The sequence below is a fragment of the Artibeus jamaicensis genome, unplaced genomic scaffold, assembly GCF_021234435.1.
Source record: "Artibeus jamaicensis isolate MK-2021 breed Jamaican fruit bat unplaced genomic scaffold, CSHL_Jam_final contig_465, whole genome shotgun sequence".
Lineage (NCBI taxonomy): Eukaryota > Metazoa > Chordata > Mammalia > Chiroptera > Phyllostomidae > Artibeus > Artibeus jamaicensis.
In genome coordinates, this window is record NW_026521843.1 from 35,337,428 (window position 1) to 35,358,338 (window position 20,911).

At 47.4% G+C, this 20,911-nt stretch overlaps 1 protein-coding gene across 5 annotated transcripts in view; it reads left to right on the forward strand.

Annotated features, from left to right (window-relative positions):
- SPTBN1 (spectrin beta, non-erythrocytic 1) overlaps positions 1–20,911 on the forward strand; it is a 191,169-nt gene that overhangs the window by 127,482 nt on the left and 42,776 nt on the right. For all 5 annotated transcript variants that reach the window (XM_053666939.1, XM_053666935.1, XM_053666936.1 and 2 more), the window contains 7 exons: positions 9,794–9,967; positions 13,595–13,686; positions 14,400–14,480; positions 14,780–14,895; positions 18,100–18,212; positions 18,983–19,170; positions 20,171–20,288. In XM_053666939.1, the coding sequence (XP_053522914.1) occupies positions 9,794–9,967; positions 13,595–13,686; positions 14,400–14,480; positions 14,780–14,895; positions 18,100–18,212; positions 18,983–19,170; positions 20,171–20,288 (882 nt within the window). The remainder of the gene's footprint in view (positions 1–9,793; positions 9,968–13,594; positions 13,687–14,399; positions 14,481–14,779; positions 14,896–18,099; positions 18,213–18,982; positions 19,171–20,170; positions 20,289–20,911) is intronic.

The following is a 20,911-nucleotide window of genomic DNA, read 5'->3' on the forward strand; positions in this document are numbered from 1 at the left end:
TGGGGGCCAGGCAGGGTGAAGTAAAGTGGGCAGGGGCGGTGCTCTTGCCAGGAAGATAAGCTTTGTCTCCTCAGTGGCTCAGGTCCTCATGGCAGAACAGACCCAGATGAAGCAGGTCCCTTAGGCTCTTACTCAGCCTTAGCCTTTGGGGGTTACAACTTCTGAAACAAGGCAGGGCAGTTCCCAATATCAAATCTCCCCCCTTTTTTATTGTAAATGCAATTGTAGCTGTTAAGCCTGTGAAACCTACTATTTGCTGTTCCCCAACACAATCTTAAGAAAACAACCTCTAATATATACATCATAAAGTACACATAAGGATTACGGCAAAGGGGCATCCAAGGGCTGCTAAACCCGAAATTTATAAATTCAGTCCATTGAAAGTTTTTAGGGTTCAACCATTGAACACTGTGGGGCACTGAGGGGTTGTTGCCCTCTGCAGGAGGCACTTGAGCCTCAGCCCCTGTCACTGGGGCAGGCTCCACCCTTCTCTGTTGGTGGATCCAGGCCCATGAGTGATGGTGTGAGTGTCCGTTTTCCTTCTGGTTGTTCAGGGTCAGCTGGGCCATCTGGTCTGTCAGTCGATTGGTTCTCAGCTCCAGGTAGCAGAGTTTGGTGTCTGTCCCGCTCATGATAAGAATTTTACTCTTTCAGCTGGTAGCCAGACAGGACCTGTAGGGATGGAAACACACACATACCCTCTTCCTCAAGTTGAGAGGTCTACAGGGCCCTGCCAAGAGCCATCTCTCAGCGAATCTCTATATAAAACCTGAGGAGAAGATGACCTTGGCTCTTTCTTCAGAAAGTGTTTCTTAATTGGAGTACAAAGTGATTCATCACAATTTAGAAAATTATAGGTAAACAGAGCTAACATAATCAAGTTTTGGGGGAAAGGACTCATGACTCCCCTTTTTTCTGTTTCTTAAGAAGATTTATAAAAGTATGGTGAGCCTGTTCTACAGTTGTCTGACCGGTTGGATTTTAAGGTATTCCTGCTTTATGTTGGATATTCCAATGCTGAAGAAAAACCTGAGTAGAATGTGCAAGGTATCCAGGGCCGTTATCAGTTTTAATTTGCTGAGGCCATCCTAAATGACTCAGGCCAATGGGCTTGTGTATTTTTAGCAGATTCTCCTGTTAAAGCAGATGCATGTAGGGCATCAGAGTAAGTATCAATAGAAAAATGAACATATTTGAATTTTCCAAAGGGAGCGTAATGAGTGACATCTGTTTGCCAAATTATTTGAGAACCTAGTCCTTGAGGATCAACTCTAATAAATGCAGGTATCTTGCTAAGGGCTTGGAAGGATGGGCCCCCTGCTGTTTCTGCAAGCTGCAGTGAGTTTAAGCAGCAGTTGTCCTATCATTCTCAGGACCTGGTAGCTCTTAGGTTCACAGTTTTCAAGGAAAGTGGGAATGATTGCAGGGGGAGGTGCTCTGAAAAAAATATGTTTTAGACAAAAATAGTTGCGCACCAAGGGCCTTTTGTGACTCAATTGACTAACTGTTCCCTTCGGGAGAATAGCCAGTTCTTCCCCAAGGAAGCAATCAGTGTTTACAGGTACTGAGTTAAAAAATGGTACCTTGTCTTCCGTGGAGAAGGGCTAGTTCTCCCTGGGAGAAAGTATACCTACATTTCATTTTTACAATAAAGGTCACGGCTCTGGCATAAACAAGGAGGATTCTTAATACTTTTTTAACTCGTTACACCCCCCATCCCACTTATAGCATGCTTTAGATTGACAAATTTATGAACACATTCACAACTTTCAGAAACAGTTTTTTCCCAACCAGCAAATACATTTACTTTTTTTTAATTGGAGTTTTGACCTGTTCCATTTCCGACCTGGGCCGGTTCACCCCTTCCTTAGGCAACCTGGTGGGCACCCGCTCCCGGGAAGTCACCATATCGATGCCGCACTTCTTGCAGACACCCGACTGGCACAGCGCACTACAGCCCAGAACCCCTGGGCTTGAGCGATCATCCTTCCTCAGCCTCCCGAGTAGCTGGGACTATAGGTGCAGCCTGTCAAAACTGCGCCAGCATGTCTGGGACTGCACTTGGTGCTGGGCGCAGGACAGGGTCTCCCTTGGCACACACCAAGGAGAAAGGGAAGGGAGGGAAACCAGTCAACCCCTCAGTGCCACTGCTGGCCCATGTCCGCCGTCCCCCCGCCCCCCATCCTGGCAGGGAGATCCAGCCCTGCGCAGCTGGCATGAACCGTGAGAAGGGCCTAGCTAGTGTGCATCAGTCCCATCTCTTCCAAACTTCCAAAATTAAAGATCCCTAATCTAGGAAACATTCAGCAGCCCCAAATGCTGCTGAACCTAAAACATTGCTCTTGTTCTTTAGAGAGCTCGTTTCCCATGGTCGAGGATTCACAGAAACTTTCAAAAAAATGTTTTAACAAATAAAAAATACTTTCTGAAATTCCTCCCACTGCAAGCATAGTGATTACAAAACCAGTGTCAATTTTGACTTTTCTCCACCTGCACCTTTAAATCCTTAGGCCAGCGGATGGAGGGAAAAAGGCAAAATTGAAAAGGCTGCAAGAGGCGGCTTAAAAGAAAGAATTTGCTGAGATGCTTGTAAATTGTTTCGTAACTAGTTGATGTTTTTAATGCTGATTAAAGGGAAAATCTTTGCTTTTTCTCCCAAGCCTAGACCTAGGTTTAGGGTTGCCTCTTGTCAAAAGCTTGTGAGAGGGAACAAGGCTCCTGCTTACTAAAGAAGGTACAGTTGTAAAGTGGTCATAAGAGAGAGCGACCTAGGAAGAAAATCCTTTTCCTCTGTAATCCAACACACCTTACGACATTCCCGAAAAGCACTTGGGGTTGTTGGCCCTTACCTGGGCTGATGCGCAAACTCCCACCAAGTTGGTGTGTTGTCCACAATGACAATGGCTCATGGCCTCTGGGTCCCTGTTTGTGGGCACCAGCTGATATGGAACCCAGCCTGCAGTGTCCGCATCATTGCGGATGAAATGAGACAGAACCCGGACTACCAACCCGTGGAGGAGAAAGGGACAGACAGCATGGCTTTTCTCTCAAGGGGAGCAAAAGCCTTGCCTTTGCCATGCCGAGCCAATATTGTAACTTGACCAACCAAGTTACATGATGGTCCTCATGTACTATGCAGAGGTTGCTTTAGGTGGTTACCTTTTACAGAAGACAAAGGAGCCAGTGCCACTAATCACATCACTGAAGAGGGATATTTGCAAATGAAAAGGGTGAAAGTGATTGGACCGGTTTCACTGGTCCTAGGAAGGTTTAGCATGGATTTTAGGAAGTCATTTTGCAGTAAATGTTTGCGGCATATTCTGGTGAGAGAGTTTTTTTGTTTTGTTTGTTTGTTTGTTTGTTTTAGCAAAAAGCAAGACTCAAAGCAGCTTAGGCACATTGCAGGCCTTATCACCCACGGGAGAACCTATCTGCGGGTGTGGGTCTTGTGCATCTCTGAGTGGGAGCTGGGCCCATGCCACGCAGAACGGTCTCCCTCAAAAGCATAAGCAAGTGTTTGTTGAGGCCGGTGAGCATCTTTTCTCTATTTCTTCTTTATCTGAACAATAAAATCGGCAGGCACTTCAGAATTTTCCTTGCATACTGATGAGTCTTACATCCTAGATTGTATTTTATGGCTGGAAGTGACTTTAAAAGGCCACCTAGTCAGACCCTTCCTTGCCTAGGGACTGTAACTACATGGAGTAAGCAGCATGCAGGGCCATGCGGCTGGTATGGGGCAGATCTAGGTCTAGAGCCAGCCACTCCCAGTGCCCAGGGCCAGTGTTGTGCCCGCCCTGCAACCCTTGGAGAGCTCTCGCTCCATGGCATCAAGATGGCTTTGGACAGTCACGGAGAAAGTCCTGAGAGAGTGGGGTTACTGGAGTGGAATAGCGTGGCCCAGTTACCCAGTGGCCTCCCAAAACACCCTTCCAGGAATCCTCCCTTATGTCTTCCTCCTCTACTCAAGGAGGGCCGAGTCAGCTCCAAGAAACATTTATTTTCTCCTTCCCATCTGATAAAAACGCTGCCTGGTGATTATACCACAGTTCTGCAAGTCCCGAGGCCCACATGATATAACTGACCCAAACTCAAGGCTGGGCAGGCAGCTGGGGCAAAGCCATAGACCAGGAAGGGCCACCCAGCTCCCATCCAGCTCCCTCCTTTTTTTCTAAGGGCATTTGCTGGAGGTGGTTTATTTAGCCCTACAATTCCCACTCCTTTGGAGTCAGAAAGAAGATGGGTCTGGAGCAGGGCCTGGGGTGGAGCTCTGGTTGGTAAAGATTTGGGGCCAGAAGGGACCTTGGGGAGGGGAGACAGGAAAAGTGCCTGCAAAACACAGGAACACTGGCCGTGGTGTAAGAAGCTTGTTAACATTATTTAAAGGAGAATCGGTAAAAATAGGCATTTGCTCAGAGGAACTGCCTTCCTGCCTGCAGAGCCCCTCTTGTTTCAGAGCCACAAGAGAGTCTGGTGTTGGTATTGGTCATGGCCTCCACATTAATGACACTTCAGACTGTCCCGTCAGAAATGACACACAGGACAGAAAGGCACAAGTTGCTGTGGGGACGAACCTGTGTCACACTGGGAATGTGACAGTAATTAATGGAGGCAAGACAGGGAATGCGCCTTTTCTTGGCAGAATTGGCCACTCCTGGGGCGAGGCTTAGGCAAGTGTTTATTCCAGAGAGATGCACCCTCCCCTAGATCCTAGTTCCATCATGTTTAGGTTTCTCCATTGTTATCTCGCCTTCCTTTTGAGAAGGTGGAAGTTTAGTGATGTAAAAATAGCTCTTTAGAAAAGAATTTAAACCATCCGCCAGATGGAAACTGGTTCTGTTTCCCTTCATGTGGAAACCTGCACCCTCCTGGTTCCTGGTGCGGCACAAGAAGAGCAAGCTTGGGAGTCTGGACCCACCACGCGCCAACTAGCTGCACGCATTAGGTCATCTCTTAACCGGTGTGTTCTCATCTGTAAAATGACAACAACAATAATGACTACTTTACAGTGTTATTATGAGGATTAAACATGATGACAGACATAAACCACCTAACAGAGGTTAACACAGTTGCTCAGTAAATGGCAGCTAGAAGTTTTTAGCTTTTGTGGGCTGTGCAGCTTATATGACCAATGCGTTTCACCATGTAGCTCTGTGAGATCATTAATACTTCCTAGGATTAATTTCCTATAGTTATTGTTCCCTAAACTTACCAAGTATTGTGCCTTATAGCATCTGAGAAGCCCTCTGAAGAAAACAGAGCACAAGACTGGGTGGGTGGTGTACTTGAGCTTCAGTGGTTTGTCTTCCTTCGTGTTGCGCCACCATCCAGCCTCACCGTGTCTCGTCTGTTCTTTTGGTTCACAAGAGGCTGATGCGCCACTGCAGAGGAGGGAGCTTCAGTTGTGATCAGATGTGGGGGCGTGCCTTTGTAAAGGTGGGGTAGTGAGGTGGTGGAGCAAATCTCCTAATGACTCCTACTGTACAATAGTTGACATAGTCTGAGTTACCAGCTACAGAGCAGTAGTAAGTAATACTTAAAATATCTCTGAAAAACCATGATTTTCAGGCTTGTTTCCTCATCGGCTTTGACTTACAGAGTTCTTACTATGTATATCAGCCCCGAGTGTCACGGTGTATTTTCATGTCCTCTCGCCTCCCTCAGCTCCTCTCTCCCTTCCTTGGACACCAGACCAGCCACATTTTTTTCTGCCACCTTTTCTTGTCGTTCTGGTCCAGAATTTAATCTGAGGTATGAGGCTTAGAAGAGGAAGCGCATCATCACTGGGGGCACAGTCCGCTCGTTTTAGCCTTTCAGCGGGTATATATCAACTTCTCTAGCTCTTAGTGTGAGAGTTCTGTCTAGACCCTAAACATTTCCCATTATCTGCAGAAAGTGTGTTATTTATAAACAATTTGAAGCCCAAGGGGCATAGGGAGAGGGAGCACCCCCTTCTTTAAGTAGAATTAATTGTTGAAAGGAAAATACTTGGTGTCTTTTGCTGATAGAGACACTTTGTGGGTTTGAGAACACCATGATGATTAGTTTACTAATTGATTTATGTGACAACCCTTTGAGATAATCATTGATATTATCACCATTGTATGAGTAAGCACTTGAAAGTAAGGCACTAATTTGCTGAAAAGTGGGGAGATTGTAACATGAAGGTGCACATTTTAATATCGGAATCAGTGTCTCTTGAATTGCCCGTCAAAACTGCGGTAATTGCTGTGTGTAATGTGCTCCTGTGTATAATACACACCTGGGATTTTGGCCCAACTTTCAGGAAAAATCTATCCTTTTAATGTTTTAACTCAATTTTTTAATTTATTTATATTTAGAAACAAAATGGATTATCCTATTCCAGGGTATTACTTTGCATACAGATATCAATATTGCTTTCTAGAGTTACATTTTTAATGCATAAGCATAAATAAATGAATTGAAAACATAAGTACAGAATTAGTACTACGCATGTATAATGCTCATCTTTATTTTTTCCCTCAAAAGTTTGTGGGGAAAAGCGCTCATTATACACAGCAAAGTATAGTATATTGTGTATATACCTGGAGCAGTCCTCCTACCGGCTTTCAATTCCTCTGGCTTTTGCCAGTAAGATTTACTTATTAACCATTTAAAGGAGTCTCATCATTTACCCGAAGAGGTTTGTGGGCCTTTTTTTTTCAGTTCTTTCCTTTGTCTCATGTTCTAACATCTCAGATGGCTGGTGCTTGCTGGGGACTTGAGGTGCATCTAGGTCTGTAGTAAAGCCACCCTGAGCCCACCCAGTGTGGCCGGTCAGCATCAGCACAGTGTCCCCGTGGTGTGGCACCAGATTTCCCCGACCTGCAGGAAGGTGTTCGGGTCCCCTCACACCCTTCCCCACCCGATATTCATGTGGGAATGTGCACACTTTCCACTGAGATTTTGGAGAGAGAGAGTAGAGGCTTGAATGTCTCATGTATGTTTAAGGTCAAGTTTTTCAAGAAAACGTCTGGAGGAATAGTGCTTATGCCTCATGGAGCTGGGAAGATACTGACAGCCCCCGACAGCCCCCTTCTGTTCTTTGTTCTCCTCCTCTCAGGCTCCTTCTCTAATTCCATCCACACCCTTCCTCTCACCTCAGTTGGGAAATAACCTTGTCTGCCCTCGTAGAGATAGACTTGGGAGAACATCTGCTGCAGGGGGCAGAACGCTCAGTCCTCATTGCTCTGCAGTTCTTGACATGCGGACACTTTGCCTCGTGATCAAATGAGCACCTGGAGGTGGACCTCTGTCCCACGGGTCAGGTAGTCGTGTGCACTGTTGTTGGAGGGAGACGAGAGGAGCAGGCCGCAGAGCAGCAGGAAACGCCAGGGCCTCTGTGTCGGAACTCACACGCCTTCCCCTTAGAGGCGGTTAAGCCCCATTTCTCAGCGTGGAGCAGAGTGTTAGCGAGGGGCCACTGTGAATAGTCACGTTGTCAGCTGTGAGAAGTGACCACTCGCTGGTCAGAGAAGATCCAAGGAACCGAAAGTGCACGCGGACCAGATGCAGGGCTGCGGGACTCCTCTCCCCGGGGGGCCGCCGCCTACTCAGGGCCGTCACTGACCCCACTCCCATCCCTCCCTCCGTGGAGAGGAGCACGACAGTGCCCGGCCCTTTGGAAGAGGGCGCGCCAGTGTCGGGGGCAAACAACATCTACGGGCCCAGGCCCAGACGGCACTTACCTCCTTTCTGTTTCGATGTAATGTTATCACTTGACCTATCGTAAGGAACAAATCCTAGCATTCCCCACATACCTGAAATAAATTAGTTTCTGAGAGCAGATGACTTTTTGGTGGGGGGATGGAGGGTTTGTAAGGAAAGTTATCATAATAGTGTGAAAAGCTTACTTACAAAAACATTTCTTTTTCCATTGCTGTTATTTTAAAATAGAATCTGCCACTGTGGTTAGGCCTCTTATTTTCTCCAGGTCAAGGCATGTTCTTTTCTGCTTGCTAGTTTTGTTTGTTTGCTTGTTTTGGTAGAAGAGAAGTTGGGGTGGGGGGGGAATGACAGCCTGAGACTGGGTACTTAGAAACGGCCACTTGTTACCCAAGTCGTCTTCCCTTCAGATATTTTCAGACGTAGCCAAGGATCTCAGCTGCAAAGGGCAAGTGGAGAACAGGCAAGGCGTTCCCGTAGGAGTGGCTGCTGCCCTGCCCTGGGTGTGCCAGGTTTTGCACACCTGGCTGCCTTTCCCCACCAGGACACCTCATCTCGCACACGGCATCTGCATTCAGTTCACCACGTGTGGGCCTTGTGCTCAGAACCAAACCAGAAGCCACTGAGAATATAGCTGAATTACAAAGCATTATTCCTACTGTCAGGAAGCCAGTAGTCTAGTTGGAAGTAGTAAAAGCAATATGTGAAGCCACAGCAAAAATATAAGGTAGATTATGGTTAGTTTCCCAACTGTTCAGGGTGTCAAAGTCACTCTGACCGGGGGCCACATCACCCTCACAGTTGCCTTCAAAGGGCCAAATGTATTTTCAACTCCTTAACTGTTAAGGAGTAGTTACATTTACATGGTCCTAAAATTATTTCAGTCCTTTGAAGGCAACCGCAAGGCAGATGTGGCCCCCCGTGAAAGTGAGTTTGACACCCCTGGGTCACACCGTAAATACACAGAACTGTGAGAAAAGGGATGAGAACCGGAATGGTTGGCATGTCTTCAAGAGGAAGGATGTTCGTTGCTTTGAGCCCTGAAAGGTGGGTGAGGTATGGCGAAATGGCCGAGGAGACATTAGGGAGGCAGGACGGCAGAGGTCATTCTTTCCTCTCTTGGCTGTTGAGGTGTACACAAGCCGTTGGCGTCTTTGTGAAATGGTGAGATCAGGCAGCAGAGCAGCCTCGGTGGAGGGGGACCGATGGAGACAGGCGCGGGGAGGGCACAGGCTTGCGCTCAACACAGTCTCTCAGGGGCGTCCAACCTTCTGGAGTCTCTCGGCCGCACTGGAAGAAAAAGAATTGTCGTGGGCCACACAGTAAATACACAGACACCAACCAAAACTGATGAGCAAAAAAAAGGTTTTAAGTGAAGTGATGGTTTTGTGTTGGGCTGCATTCATAGCCGTCTTGGACCTCAGGATGGACACCCCTCGTAGAGGACGTAGGTATCTTGAACGTTTCCTCTGTGTATCTTTTGCTCCCAAATGTTTACCTTCAAAGGACCTCTTTTGCATTTTGATATAACTGGGTAAAAGCAAGAGCTATCTGGAGTATTGAAGTTAGACTATTCATTCTCTCCCCTTTATCCTTTCTTTCCAGTAAGAAACACCCTGTCCTGATCCCTTTTCCTCGCCCACCACCTGATTCCCCTGATTTGCTGTGTGTCCTCTTTTTTCATTTTGAGCCACCCTTAGGAAATGATTCAAACGAGCAGATGACAAACCTATGTTTAGTCTAAAGCAGCCAGAAACTAACTGCTCAGAGGTGTTTTGCAGACTGTGTGGGCAGCAGCAGTGGCTTTGAAAGTCTATGAAAATTGGGTCTGGTTTTCTCTAAACTTCCAGTTCCTACACACATTTGTACATTGCGTAGGTTCCATGATCAAACCTTAAAGAGTGATCAGTTACTGTCCCTTAAGTAAACTTTTCTCTTTTAAGGCTGTTAGGTAAATACTGCCCTTGAACTGAAGGTACGCACGTGGGTTCAGTGCTTTGGTTGCGGTGGGAGCGTGCGCTGTCGAAGGGGCAGCAGGACCTCTGGCTGCAGCTCTGGCCTGTCTCTGACCCGTTGGTGATGCCTCCACCTGCTCGCCCCCTTCTAGCCTAAACCCACCAAAGGACGGATGCGCATCCACTGTCTGGAGAATGTGGACAAGGCCCTGCAGTTCCTGAAGGAGCAGAGAGTCCATCTGGAGAACATGGGGTCCCACGACATCGTGGATGGGAACCACCGGCTGACTCTTGGCCTCATCTGGACCATCATCCTGCGTTTCCAGGTAAGGGACTTGGCCAGGGGTCCAGCCTTCCTCTCGGGTATGAGCGTCTTGTGAAGCTGGCCTTGCCGACCAGGTTGACATGGCATCTCAGAGTCAGGTGTGCAGGCTGTGTGTCACATCCAGCTGTCCTGGAGGCACAGTGACTGCGTCCTTCTCTAGTGTTGCTGGCCCCTGAGAGTCCTGGCTCCCCGGTCGGATGAAAGGGTTCCAGACTGCATCCCAGCCCACCACTCCACTGGTACCTCCTCTAAACATCTGGTGTCTGCTGCTTGGCTCTCAGGAGCCAGGGTAAAAGATGTGCTTGATGCTCGATTATTGGCACTAGGCTGTCTGAATGTCACCAGATTGTGGCAAGTATCAGAATTTTTAGGAGAAGCTGTTTAGGACTATGACACGTGTGTGGGCTCTGTTCTTACCGTCTTGTCATCCTTTGGATGGGAGGTGACAGTGTTCAGGGGGAAATGTGCAAAAGCCTCGGGCCCGTGTGAGGGGCTGTGGGTTCGTTGCAGTGAGAGGAAGGAAGGCTGTAAGTAGACAAGTGCTCTGAGCCATGAGGCACTCCGAAGGTCGTCCCCTGCGTTTCCTTCACTTGGTGAGCAAGGGAGGAGCCGTGCGGAGGATCACAGGGCCCAGACGGGCAGGGCTGCAGCCTGCGCTCCTGACCCCTTGGGAAAGAGCTCGGTGGTGGTGGCGTCTCGGACTGGTTCCTCCTCCAGGAGAATGCTTCATGCTCCTCCTTTTCAATTAAACATTGAAATGCAGGAAACACTTCTTACCCTCGTGTCAGGTTACTCTGCAAACAAATGGCCTAACAGGCCTGTCTCCTGGGTGGTTGTGTTCTCTGCACCCTTCCTTCCTGTTCTGCCCCTTTGATAAATTTGTCTGATTGATTCTTCTGGGTAATGAAAATCTCACCAAGAAGGGGCAAAAACAAATCAGATTGTAGCTGTCCTTGTATTCTTACTAGAACTGAGATCGCCCTTTTCCCGCTCATTTCCCCTGGGATCGGGTTTGCGGTAAGGGTGTGCTGGGTGTGTCGGTGGGAGGAGGGTGGGGGCTGAGCCAGACAAAGAAGCTCCCTGCGTGGGTGGTTCCCCAGCCTGGCTGATCACCTGACTCCTGAGGAAGGCTTTTCACTAATTCAGATTCCTTGTCCCTGCCCCGGTGATTCTAATTAAGTACCTCTAAGGAGGGAACCCTTGTTGAAGATGACATCATTAATGGAATTAATTACAACAGTCAACAACTTCATTTTCAAACAGAGCTCTTATGTAGGTTTCTGTCATTTAGTTTCTGAATGATTTAAAAATGGGTGAATGTCATTAAATTCATAACCCTCCCTCTTGGATTTAGGCCAACAGAGGTGAAGTTAGCAGGATGCTCCTTGAGCCTCTCCTCGGCTTTGTGGAGTGAAATAGTTCCGATTCTGTTGCTTTTGGCCTGCGGTCGTCAGAGAGCATGGCAGGGCCCCCTGACCGCAGCCTCACTCCACACCGGGGCAGTGCCCAGGCTGGTGAGCTGGCAGACACAGCCCTTTCCAGGATTCTCAGCACGAATTGGGTTGAGTCATTGCCTAATTAGCTTCCTGACAGCTTGCCTTTTTCTGTACTTGAACTTGTAAATGCTGATAGGTACTTTCTCTCTTTCCTTTGAGGCAAGAAATATAGGCTGTTGATGTCACTGCATGGCCTGCATTGTTGGTGTCTGACATGACCCAGCCTGATTAAGTCATCACCCATTCCACAAACAGATTGCGCATCGGCCAGGCCCAGCTTGCATTCTGACTCTTTCAGAAGCTTCCCCACGCATTTACAAAGATCTCTTTCCCAGCTCCTGAATATACATCCTCGTCTTATGTTCAGTGTGTGTGTGTGTGTGTGTGTGTGTCCCTTTCCCTGTCCCCAGAGCTCCCAGGATGTGGCCTGCCCTGTCTGTCCATATCAGGTGTCCATGAAACACTGATGCTGCCCCCTTAGAAAAGACCGAAAGATGGCGTGGGGAGTGGGAACGAAAGTCTTTGAGTTTGCCTGCTCTAAATAGACAGCTCTTCATTTCAGAAGGATAGACGGTGTGTCTGGAAACAGATTCCCTTCACATAGAAGCCTAAGGAAGTTGACAGGTTAATGTGTAAAGTTCCATCTGCCTTTCCTGTTAAGTGTACGTCTGACCCCGTAAGTGCAGGTTCGCACTCTTTCACACTTAATTTCTGCACGTGAACTAAGGATCCTAGTAATAGAGCTGGGAGTTTGTGCAGACTCGGGCTTGTCATACTCATCCCAGTTAATGGAGAATTTTTTTTAGATGTATAGTTATTTCAGTATCTCTGTGTTTTTCTTGTTGGAAGTTTTTAGCTTTTTAATCTTGTATTTACATGTTTTATTCTCCTTCGAATGGTTAGAGCCAAAAGATGATGGATGGCCTCCTAGGTCAACCCCATTTCCCCCCCACCCCCACCCCACATTTTATTATTATGGGCAAGATACTAAAGACAAAAGGGTATTTTGAGCATTTGTTGAAGAATTACATAACTGCTAGGCAGCCCTAATCCAAAGAGCTAGCGTTTATGGGCGTCCTACTGTGAGCTCTGGACTTCGTGTTCTTTGTGCAAGCGCACAGCGGGGCAGACCCACAGCCGCTGTTAGAGTGGCCTTTCCTCAGGTGGCGGGCCGGGGGGCTCACCCCAGGACACACAGTAGCTGCTGGAGACTGGCTTCAGACCCGGCAGCCTGACTCTGGTGCTAGTCAGTCAGGTTCTGTGTACAAGGTTCAAAACATGCAGCCTGTGAGTGGCTAGTGAATCCAGACTGTCTCCACCGTTGGGGCTGCTATAACAAGACACCATGGGCTGGGTAGCTTAGAAACAGCAGAAATTTACTTCTCACAGTGAAGTCTGAGATCAGGATGCCAACACGGCCAGGCGAGGGCCCTGTTCCAGACCTCGAACTCCGTGTCCTCAGGTGGTGGAAGGCTCTGAGGGTCCCTGGTCTTTTTTATGAGGCAGTAATCCATTCATGAGGGTTCCACTCTCATGACTTAAACACCTCCCAAAGGCAGCCCATCCTCTAATACCTTTGAGGGTTATGATTTCAGCGTAAGAATGCGGAGGGGACACAGACGTTTAGACCGCACCACGGACCATGGAAGCAGAGCGTTAAAGCGCAGGCTTTCTCTGTGACAGTGTGGGTCAGTCAGTGTTCAGGGACCGGTGCACACAGTCCTCACCTTTGAAGGACACACCTCGGTGTGGAAAATGTTTGGTTATGAAAAGCTGAACAGTAGCTTTCTGGAGTCTGATGACATGCAAGGTGCACCATTTAATCACTGTGCTAGCTTGTAGTTGGAAAGGTGGGCTGACTTGAGGGCAGAAATGACCCCTAGTAGGTTCTGGGAAGTCACGGAGGTGACTCGTCTTCACTTCCATCGTATCTCTGTCTCAGTTCTGGTTGGCGTTTCTCTGAGGCGAACCCTGGCTTCAGAAAGCAGTTTTCATTGCCACTCAGAGGAGAGGGTCCGCAGGGCTGGGCTTTGCTCTAAAGTTTACTCTTTGTATATATAGACCAGTTCTTCTGTGGCTGTCACTTGGCAGTGGACCCATCTATTGGTCTCCTATTTCTTTGTAAATCTTAGATCCAGGATATCAGTGTGGAGACTGAAGACAACAAAGAGAAGAAGTCTGCCAAGGACGCGTTGCTGCTGTGGTGCCAGATGAAGACGGCTGGGTGAGTGTGAACTCAGAGGACCGGGGACGCACCTGCCAGGACCGAGTCCACTGCAGTCATGGCTTCCTCGGTGTCGACAAGTAGCTCTCCGAGTGGAAGGAGTTCTGATTTATATGCTGGGCCTCTCATTGCCTCAGTCAGTTTCCCTCTCTTTATTAAGGAAGCTCCAGAGAGCCGCATGTCTTGAATTTTAAAACCCTGAAGCCATATTTAGGAATCACATCCATGATATTAAAATAATAATAACCATTGGTGGGTTTTCTACTCCTTTCATTTCTGCTGCTTTGGGGGAGCTTTGTGCAGTAACTGCAAGGGTGCTTTTTTGTACGTTACCTGTCTCAGTTTTCCTTCCTTTTATTCTTTTACTGAAATTTCAGTGAAGATACTTTTAGAGAACTGTCTTTTTTGTTGCTCACTGAAACTGCCGGGGCTCACAGGCCCTTACTGAGAACCAGTTGTGCACCGGGGTCATTGGAGGGCTACTGCAGGGACTGCTTGGAAGGCAGGTGTAACGGCCACAGTCAGTCAATGATAAGTATAGAAACCATAAAAGGGATCAAGCTAGATGTGAACCCCTCATCAACCACAGATACAAAGTTATTAGTGATCAGTGCGGTGTAAAATGGCTGTTTGATTGGGGCTAGGTTTCAAACACGGGGATATTTTTTAGGGAGGTAACTCTGTTGTTCTCTCTTGTGTTTCGCCTTTGCCAGGTACCCCAACGTCAACATTCACAATTTCACCACCAGCTGGAGGGACGGCATGGCCTTCAATGCACTGATACACAAACACCGGTAAACCGTTCTGGGGGAGAATGTTTACGTCCTTCTAGAGCAGGTCTGGGTGACTCGTATCCATTGCCTTAGATGTTGCACCACAGTGGAAATTTCCACATTCCATGTGAGAGAATATCTAAAGTCTCCCCAACAAAGTAAACTTCTCCCATTATCCTCAGTTCTCTTAATAAACTTTGGAGTGTTTATTCAAAAATCAGGCTTCATTTATCGATGATTAAATAACATGAGTTTTACGCTGCTAAGTGGTGACTTTAACACTTTGGGGAGTAATAATTGTGTTCCATTGTTCCACATAGGCCTGACCTGATAGATTTTGACAAACTCAAGAAATCGAATGCACACTACAATCTGCAGAATGCATTTAACCTGGCAGAGCAGCACCTTGGCCTCACTAAACTGTTGGACCCCGAAGGTAAGGCCTCAGGGTAGCAGGTGGGACCGTCAATGCCTGTAGCGCTGACAGGTTAACAGAAGATCTGCTTTGTGTTTGTTTTATTGGTACAATGTGCTTTGGGAATTACCCAAGGAAGAAGAGCTTAATTTTGGTGCGAGAATGACTTGAGGATTTGTGTAAAGGATTACATTTGAAAAGGCCTCAAAAGATGAGTATGATTTAAACACGTTCTGAAGGAGATAGCATGCCAAGCAGAGGGACTTGCGTGAACAAGGGGTGAGGAAGGCTGTTTTGGAGACTGAGTTCACTGGGAATGGTGTTCAGAGTGACAGTAGGAATTACCAGTGGAAAGGTGGGTAGGGGCCCAACGGGTTAAATTTGGGGGGAGTTGTTCAGCAGGCAGTGTGGAGTCATTGAAAGTTCTTAGGCGCTGCAACTCAAGGAAGAGCACCTGCCATGGCATTAATTGAATAGTGGTTGTCTGGCTTTCACCACAAGACAGCAAGCAACATGGCATGGAGCAGGTGGAGATTGAGAGCACAGAACTCCAAGAAGGCTGCACAGTGTTTGCTTGTGAGCAAGAGCATAAATGACGACGTTGCACCAGGAGAAAGGGGGGAGTGTGTGGGTGGAACAGGGTATAACACTCACAGGTCCCTTCTTATGGCTTGTAGTGAGGCACGGGATTGCATTCTCTGCGTGGACTTGATCTCTTTCTACCCTGTGAGTCCCTGCACCAGAGCATCAAAGACTGACCGCAGGTGGTAGGGAGTTCCTCTGAGTGGGGGCAGTTCCCCACTCAGAGCTCCCTCACCTCACAAGATGCTAATTCAAGGCTTCTTGTGAGATGAGTTATCATAAGCACCTTGTCTAGTTTTGAGGAACATAAAAGGATTTTTGGGGTACTATTGAAGCTTTTTAGAACCTCTTCACTGTGAGCAAGTATTAAAGAGAGAAAACTGTATGTGAGTGAAAGTTTAAAGTTCTTATAAATACAGAACAGGAAGTTTAACTCCCCAAGGGCAGATTGAGGTCATGCGGCTGACAAGCTGGCTTCATGCTTTTTTCCAATGCATCAGATACACTGATATGTTCACTGCAGGAAGCTGAGATAAAATTATCTTTGTGCTAACCCAGTAAATGATTTCTCAGTATAAACAGAGAAGTAAAATTCCTTGGGCTATGGTACGTTTTCATACTTAACCCCTACCTTCCTGTGGGAAGGCATTCTTCCTTAGTGCTAGCTCTTTTATAAAGAACCTTTGATTTTTTTCAACCACTGTGACAAAATCTTTTTAATAACTTGCTCATTAGTTAATCTTTCTAATCACTACCCAGTATAAAAGGGGGGGGTCCCTGGATCGTGAGACAGGGAATTAAAAATGGCAGTTGATGTGATGTCACGTATCCTGTGGGTTTCATCTTGGTTATTAGTTGCCCTAGAGAGCCATCAGTTAAAATACAATTAGTAGGCAAGTTTAAAGAAGGTTCTGCTGCTCACTCCTTCTTAGTTATGTCAACATTTTGTGTGTATTGGATTGCACACAAGACTGACATTCTCTGGTCTTCCTCCAACTTGCTCTCTCCTTGGGGCACACAAGGAAGGGGCTGAGCAGACTTGGGAGCTGGCCACAGGCAGCCCCGGGTGGCAGGGTGGGGGAGCAGTAGCTGTGTTTCTGGCCTCCACCGTCAGTGGCTGCCTGGGCAGGGGGCTTTTCAGCCCTGTGTTCCAGTGTTTACATCCTTAAAATATGAGAAACAATTCTGCCTCGCACAGGGTTACCTGCCAGGAGGACAGAAGTGAGGGTGTACATGTGAATGCATGTTTAAAAGGGCCTGATCAGGCGAGAGTTATCCTGTGCGTTCTCTTCTTGATCTGTCCTGGGTCGAGTAGGTCACCCAGCAATGCCAAACCGAGAAGACTTACTCACTGGAGTCTTCGCTCATTTGCTCCCTCCCTCAGTACTTACTGACCACCCGGTTTGTGCAGAACAGCACACTAGACATTTGGGAGGTGGAGGAGCACAGGGCTTACCATGGCAGGGTTCCTAGCCTCAGGAACTTAGTCTTGCAAGACAAATAAAACGTTCATAAATAATTACAGTACCTGGCAGAAAGTAGACTGTGTGTCCATATAAACGAAGTCCTTTAGGGAAGAGGAGAAAGACAGTGATTCTGGCTGTAGGGACCAGAAATGGTGTGTTGAAGGGGTAACTTTTCAGTTGGACCTTGACAGATAGGAAGAAGGTGATGGAGTGTGAAAGGCTGTTTTAGGCAAAGGAGGGTTGTGAGTAAAGGGAAGCACTATTGGGAATTCCAGGGTGTGTATGGGGAATGATGAAGGGTCCAGTTTGGTGTCGATATATAGTGCCTGAGAAGAATTAATAAGCTATAGAATTAGAAATGTCTAGAATAGTGCTTGGCACTTAGTGGAAGCCTGATAAATATTCAATGGATGGAAGGAAGGTTATGGCAAATTCTGGAAGACTACGGGGCTTATACTTTATTTTTCAGACTGAGGGCACTTGCAAGTAATTTTGAGCTAGGAGGAAGGGTGCTCCCAGCTGTGCTTCTGGAAGGTCAACTAGGTATTAGGGAAACCCAGTGAGGAACTCGTGCCTTCAGGTCTGGTTATGTGACACACAGAGTCTGAACCACAGGGGACAAGAAAGGATTCTATACACGGAATCACCCAGACCTCAGTCTCAGCGACTGATTGGATATGGGTAATGAAGAGATATCCAAAGACTGAGTGACTAGGAGAAATTTTGGTGCCATCGGCAGAAATGAGGACTCAATAAGCAGGAACCCATTTGCAGCTGGGGGTGGGCAGGGGGACGAGCATGGTGTGTCTGGGTAGTTGCTATATTGCTAAGAATTCTGGCCGAATTCTTACAGTGTTCTTCATTTCTTTGTAGTGGATTTGCATGTTTGTTTGTTTTTTGTCTTGGTGGCTTGGGAGCCTTGAGAGAAGGGGTCATGTCTCTGAAGACTTTATGTCATAACCGCAATAATAGGAGGCCTTTATGAATATTGATACAATGAAAGAGACAGTGAGATGGCTTCATCCTCATCCGCCTTATAATTGGTGTAGTGATGGCGTGACTCTCACATACAGAAAATGAAGACGCTGACCTGTTCAGTGTGACAGTTGTTCCAGAGCGTTCCTGCTGCCCGGGCAGCATGAGCACACTACTGACCAAAGTCTTCTCTGCGTTACAGATATCAGCGTGGACCACCCTGACGAGAAGTCCATTATCACTTACGTGGTGACGTATTACCACTACTTCTCTAAGATGAAGGCCTTGGCTGTTGAAGGAAAGAGAATTGGAAAGGTGAGTTCACACCAACTTTCTAAGTTGTGAGGCATAATTAAGGTTCACTTCTTAACAGACCACCTCCAAGCCCCCGCTCTCCCCTGAACTCAGAAATTTAGCCAGTAGCAGTTTGGGGTGGACTCTCCAAATGGATGGCAGGGAAGTAGGCAGAAGCCTCTTCATCCCAAGGAGTCATGGAGGCAGGAGTGGCGGCTAAAATACTTAGGAAGGGTTATGAGGTGGATCTCAGACCCAGAAACACACCTCCCCTCCACCCCACCAGAAAGTTGGGTGTTGAAAATCTGAGCCGGCTAATGTCAAGGGTGTGAACTACTCCCCGCAGTTGAAAGGGCCTCAGCATTCATTATCTTCCTGTTTCTCGTTTGCCTGCCATGTATTTCACAGTGCCTCGGACCAGGTGACTTTGTCCTCTCAGTGTGATAGGGATGGAAAATGCATGGGCATTCCTGGGACAGGACCCAGCCAAGTAGAGCCTTCTTCTTTCTCCAGGGGCTCTGGGGCTTGGGCAGCAGGAGTCCGTCGGATTAAACCCTTCGCCTGGGCGTTGGGAGGCTCCAGAACCTGTTCCAGTTGAGTTAAGCTGTCACCACTGCTCACAAATAACGGTCCCAGTCTGAGTGCCTGTTAACACACGGTTCCTCGAGCTGAAAACGCTCGCGCCCGAGCAGGAGAACCGTCACACGGTGTGCCTGTGCTCGTGGAGGGTTGTGGCCACCTTTTCCTTGTTGTGACACGGTCCTTTCTGTTTCTCTAACCCCTGTTCACAGGTGCTTGACAATGCTATTGAGACAGAAAAAATGATTGAGAAGTATGAATCACTGGCCTCTGACCTTCTGGAGTGGATTGAACAAACCATCATTATTTTGAATAATCGCAAATTTGCCAATTCATTGGTTGGGGTTCAGCAGCAGCTTCAGGCATTCAACACTTACCGCACTGTGGAGAAACCACCCAAGTAAGACACAGGCTGGACTGCCTTCCCCGTTAATATGGGGAGGGAGACCGCCGCGGTCTCAGACCCCTGCTCTCTGCCATGCATGACCTCACCGCGTAAGGACCGCCTCTCGCCGGCGGCCTGTGTTGCCCCTGGTCATCTGATGTGTTGCTGAGCTTTATTACACATCGTGCCCTCTGTGAGCCCCTTCCCGAAGTGGGTGTGTCCCTGATCGATGAGAATCTGAAGAAATTGCCCAGGTCCCCAATCCCTTCCCCAAAACTCTTGTGCCTAATAGATTTCAGAATTCCATTTTTTTTTTAAATTGTAGCAAAATAGCAGTTGTGTGAATGTCGTGTGCGAGGACTCCAGCTGGGTCTGAGGCAGCAGCCAGACTCGGGCCCACTGACGCACCTGTAGCAAAACGCGTAAATACCCATGTTGTGATGTAGAGAGATAGGTAGTTTCGATGTCCCCAAAGGTTTGATTTTCACACCTTTAAAAATTTCATCATTGTAAAATAAGGATGTGATCTCTATCATTGTAGTTTGAAAGTTGTTCCTTTTTGTGCAGCTCCACTCAGGTGGGAGTGCCTTGTTGAGGTCTCTGAAACTCATTGAAAGTTACATTCGGTACTCACTTGACGTTATTCTTGCCGAACACCTTCAGCCGTGCTCTCTGAGTGAAGTCCATTGCCCAGGGCTTATGATCTAAACCTTGAATGAGGTGATGATAAAAGAATGCTATTGTGTGCCCTCAAATATAAATCTTAGGAACAACAACCAACCAACCACAAGAAAATTCCCACAGTCGGGCACATTTCGAGTTTGTAATACCCCAAAACTAACACACTCCAGCTTCTCTAACATGCGTTTCACATAAATCAGACCAGAGATAAATGGCTTTTTAAATGGTGTGGCTGTGTGAAACGTGTCATTTTACCAGAAGCAAATTGATGTTTCCTCTTGAAGGAACAAAATATAATAAACAATGTTTACGGTGGTTCTTTTTCTGCACTTAGGTTTACTGAGAAGGGGAACTTGGAAGTGCTGCTTTTCACCATTCAGAGCAAGATGAGGGCCAACAACCAGAAGGTCTACATGCCCCGAGAAGGGAAGCTCATCTCTGATATTAACAAGGTAAAACTGATCCGTCTGGTCCTGCTGGGCCCCATCCTCTCAGAGGCCTCATCCTGTCACTGGGTCTCGACTGCCGAGAGGACAGGAGACTAAGAGGGTCCATCCCTGCCTGCTGGATTAAGGGGCAGCTGTGGCTTGGGTATTGCAGGTAGTACTTACTGCAGGCTGGTTTGTTGAAGTTTTGGGGACAGTGTTAGATTTTATAAAACCAACTTGGGTACTGCCTGTTTACCTTGTTACTCTCATCCGTCAGAGGCAATTGACTCAAACATCTTTAAATAGCAGAAGGGAGAACGCAAAACCTTAATACCACGTATCTGAAATCCCAGGGTGCCCAACCTCTTGGTATGTCTGGGCCACACTGGCAGAAGAGTTGTCTTGGCCTACATATTAAATACACTGAAACGCATAATCACACACAAAAAAATCTCATAATGTTCTAAGTAAACTTACGCATTTGTGTTGGGCCGCATTCCCAGCCATCCTAGGCTGCATGCAGCCCAGGGGCTGCAGGTTGGACACCTCTGCCGGCTGGGGCTGGGATTTGTCTCCTTCTCTCTGAGAAGCTTTTAACAATTTCCATTTTCATGCCTGTTATATCTGCAGTTACAGGATTTCACAGT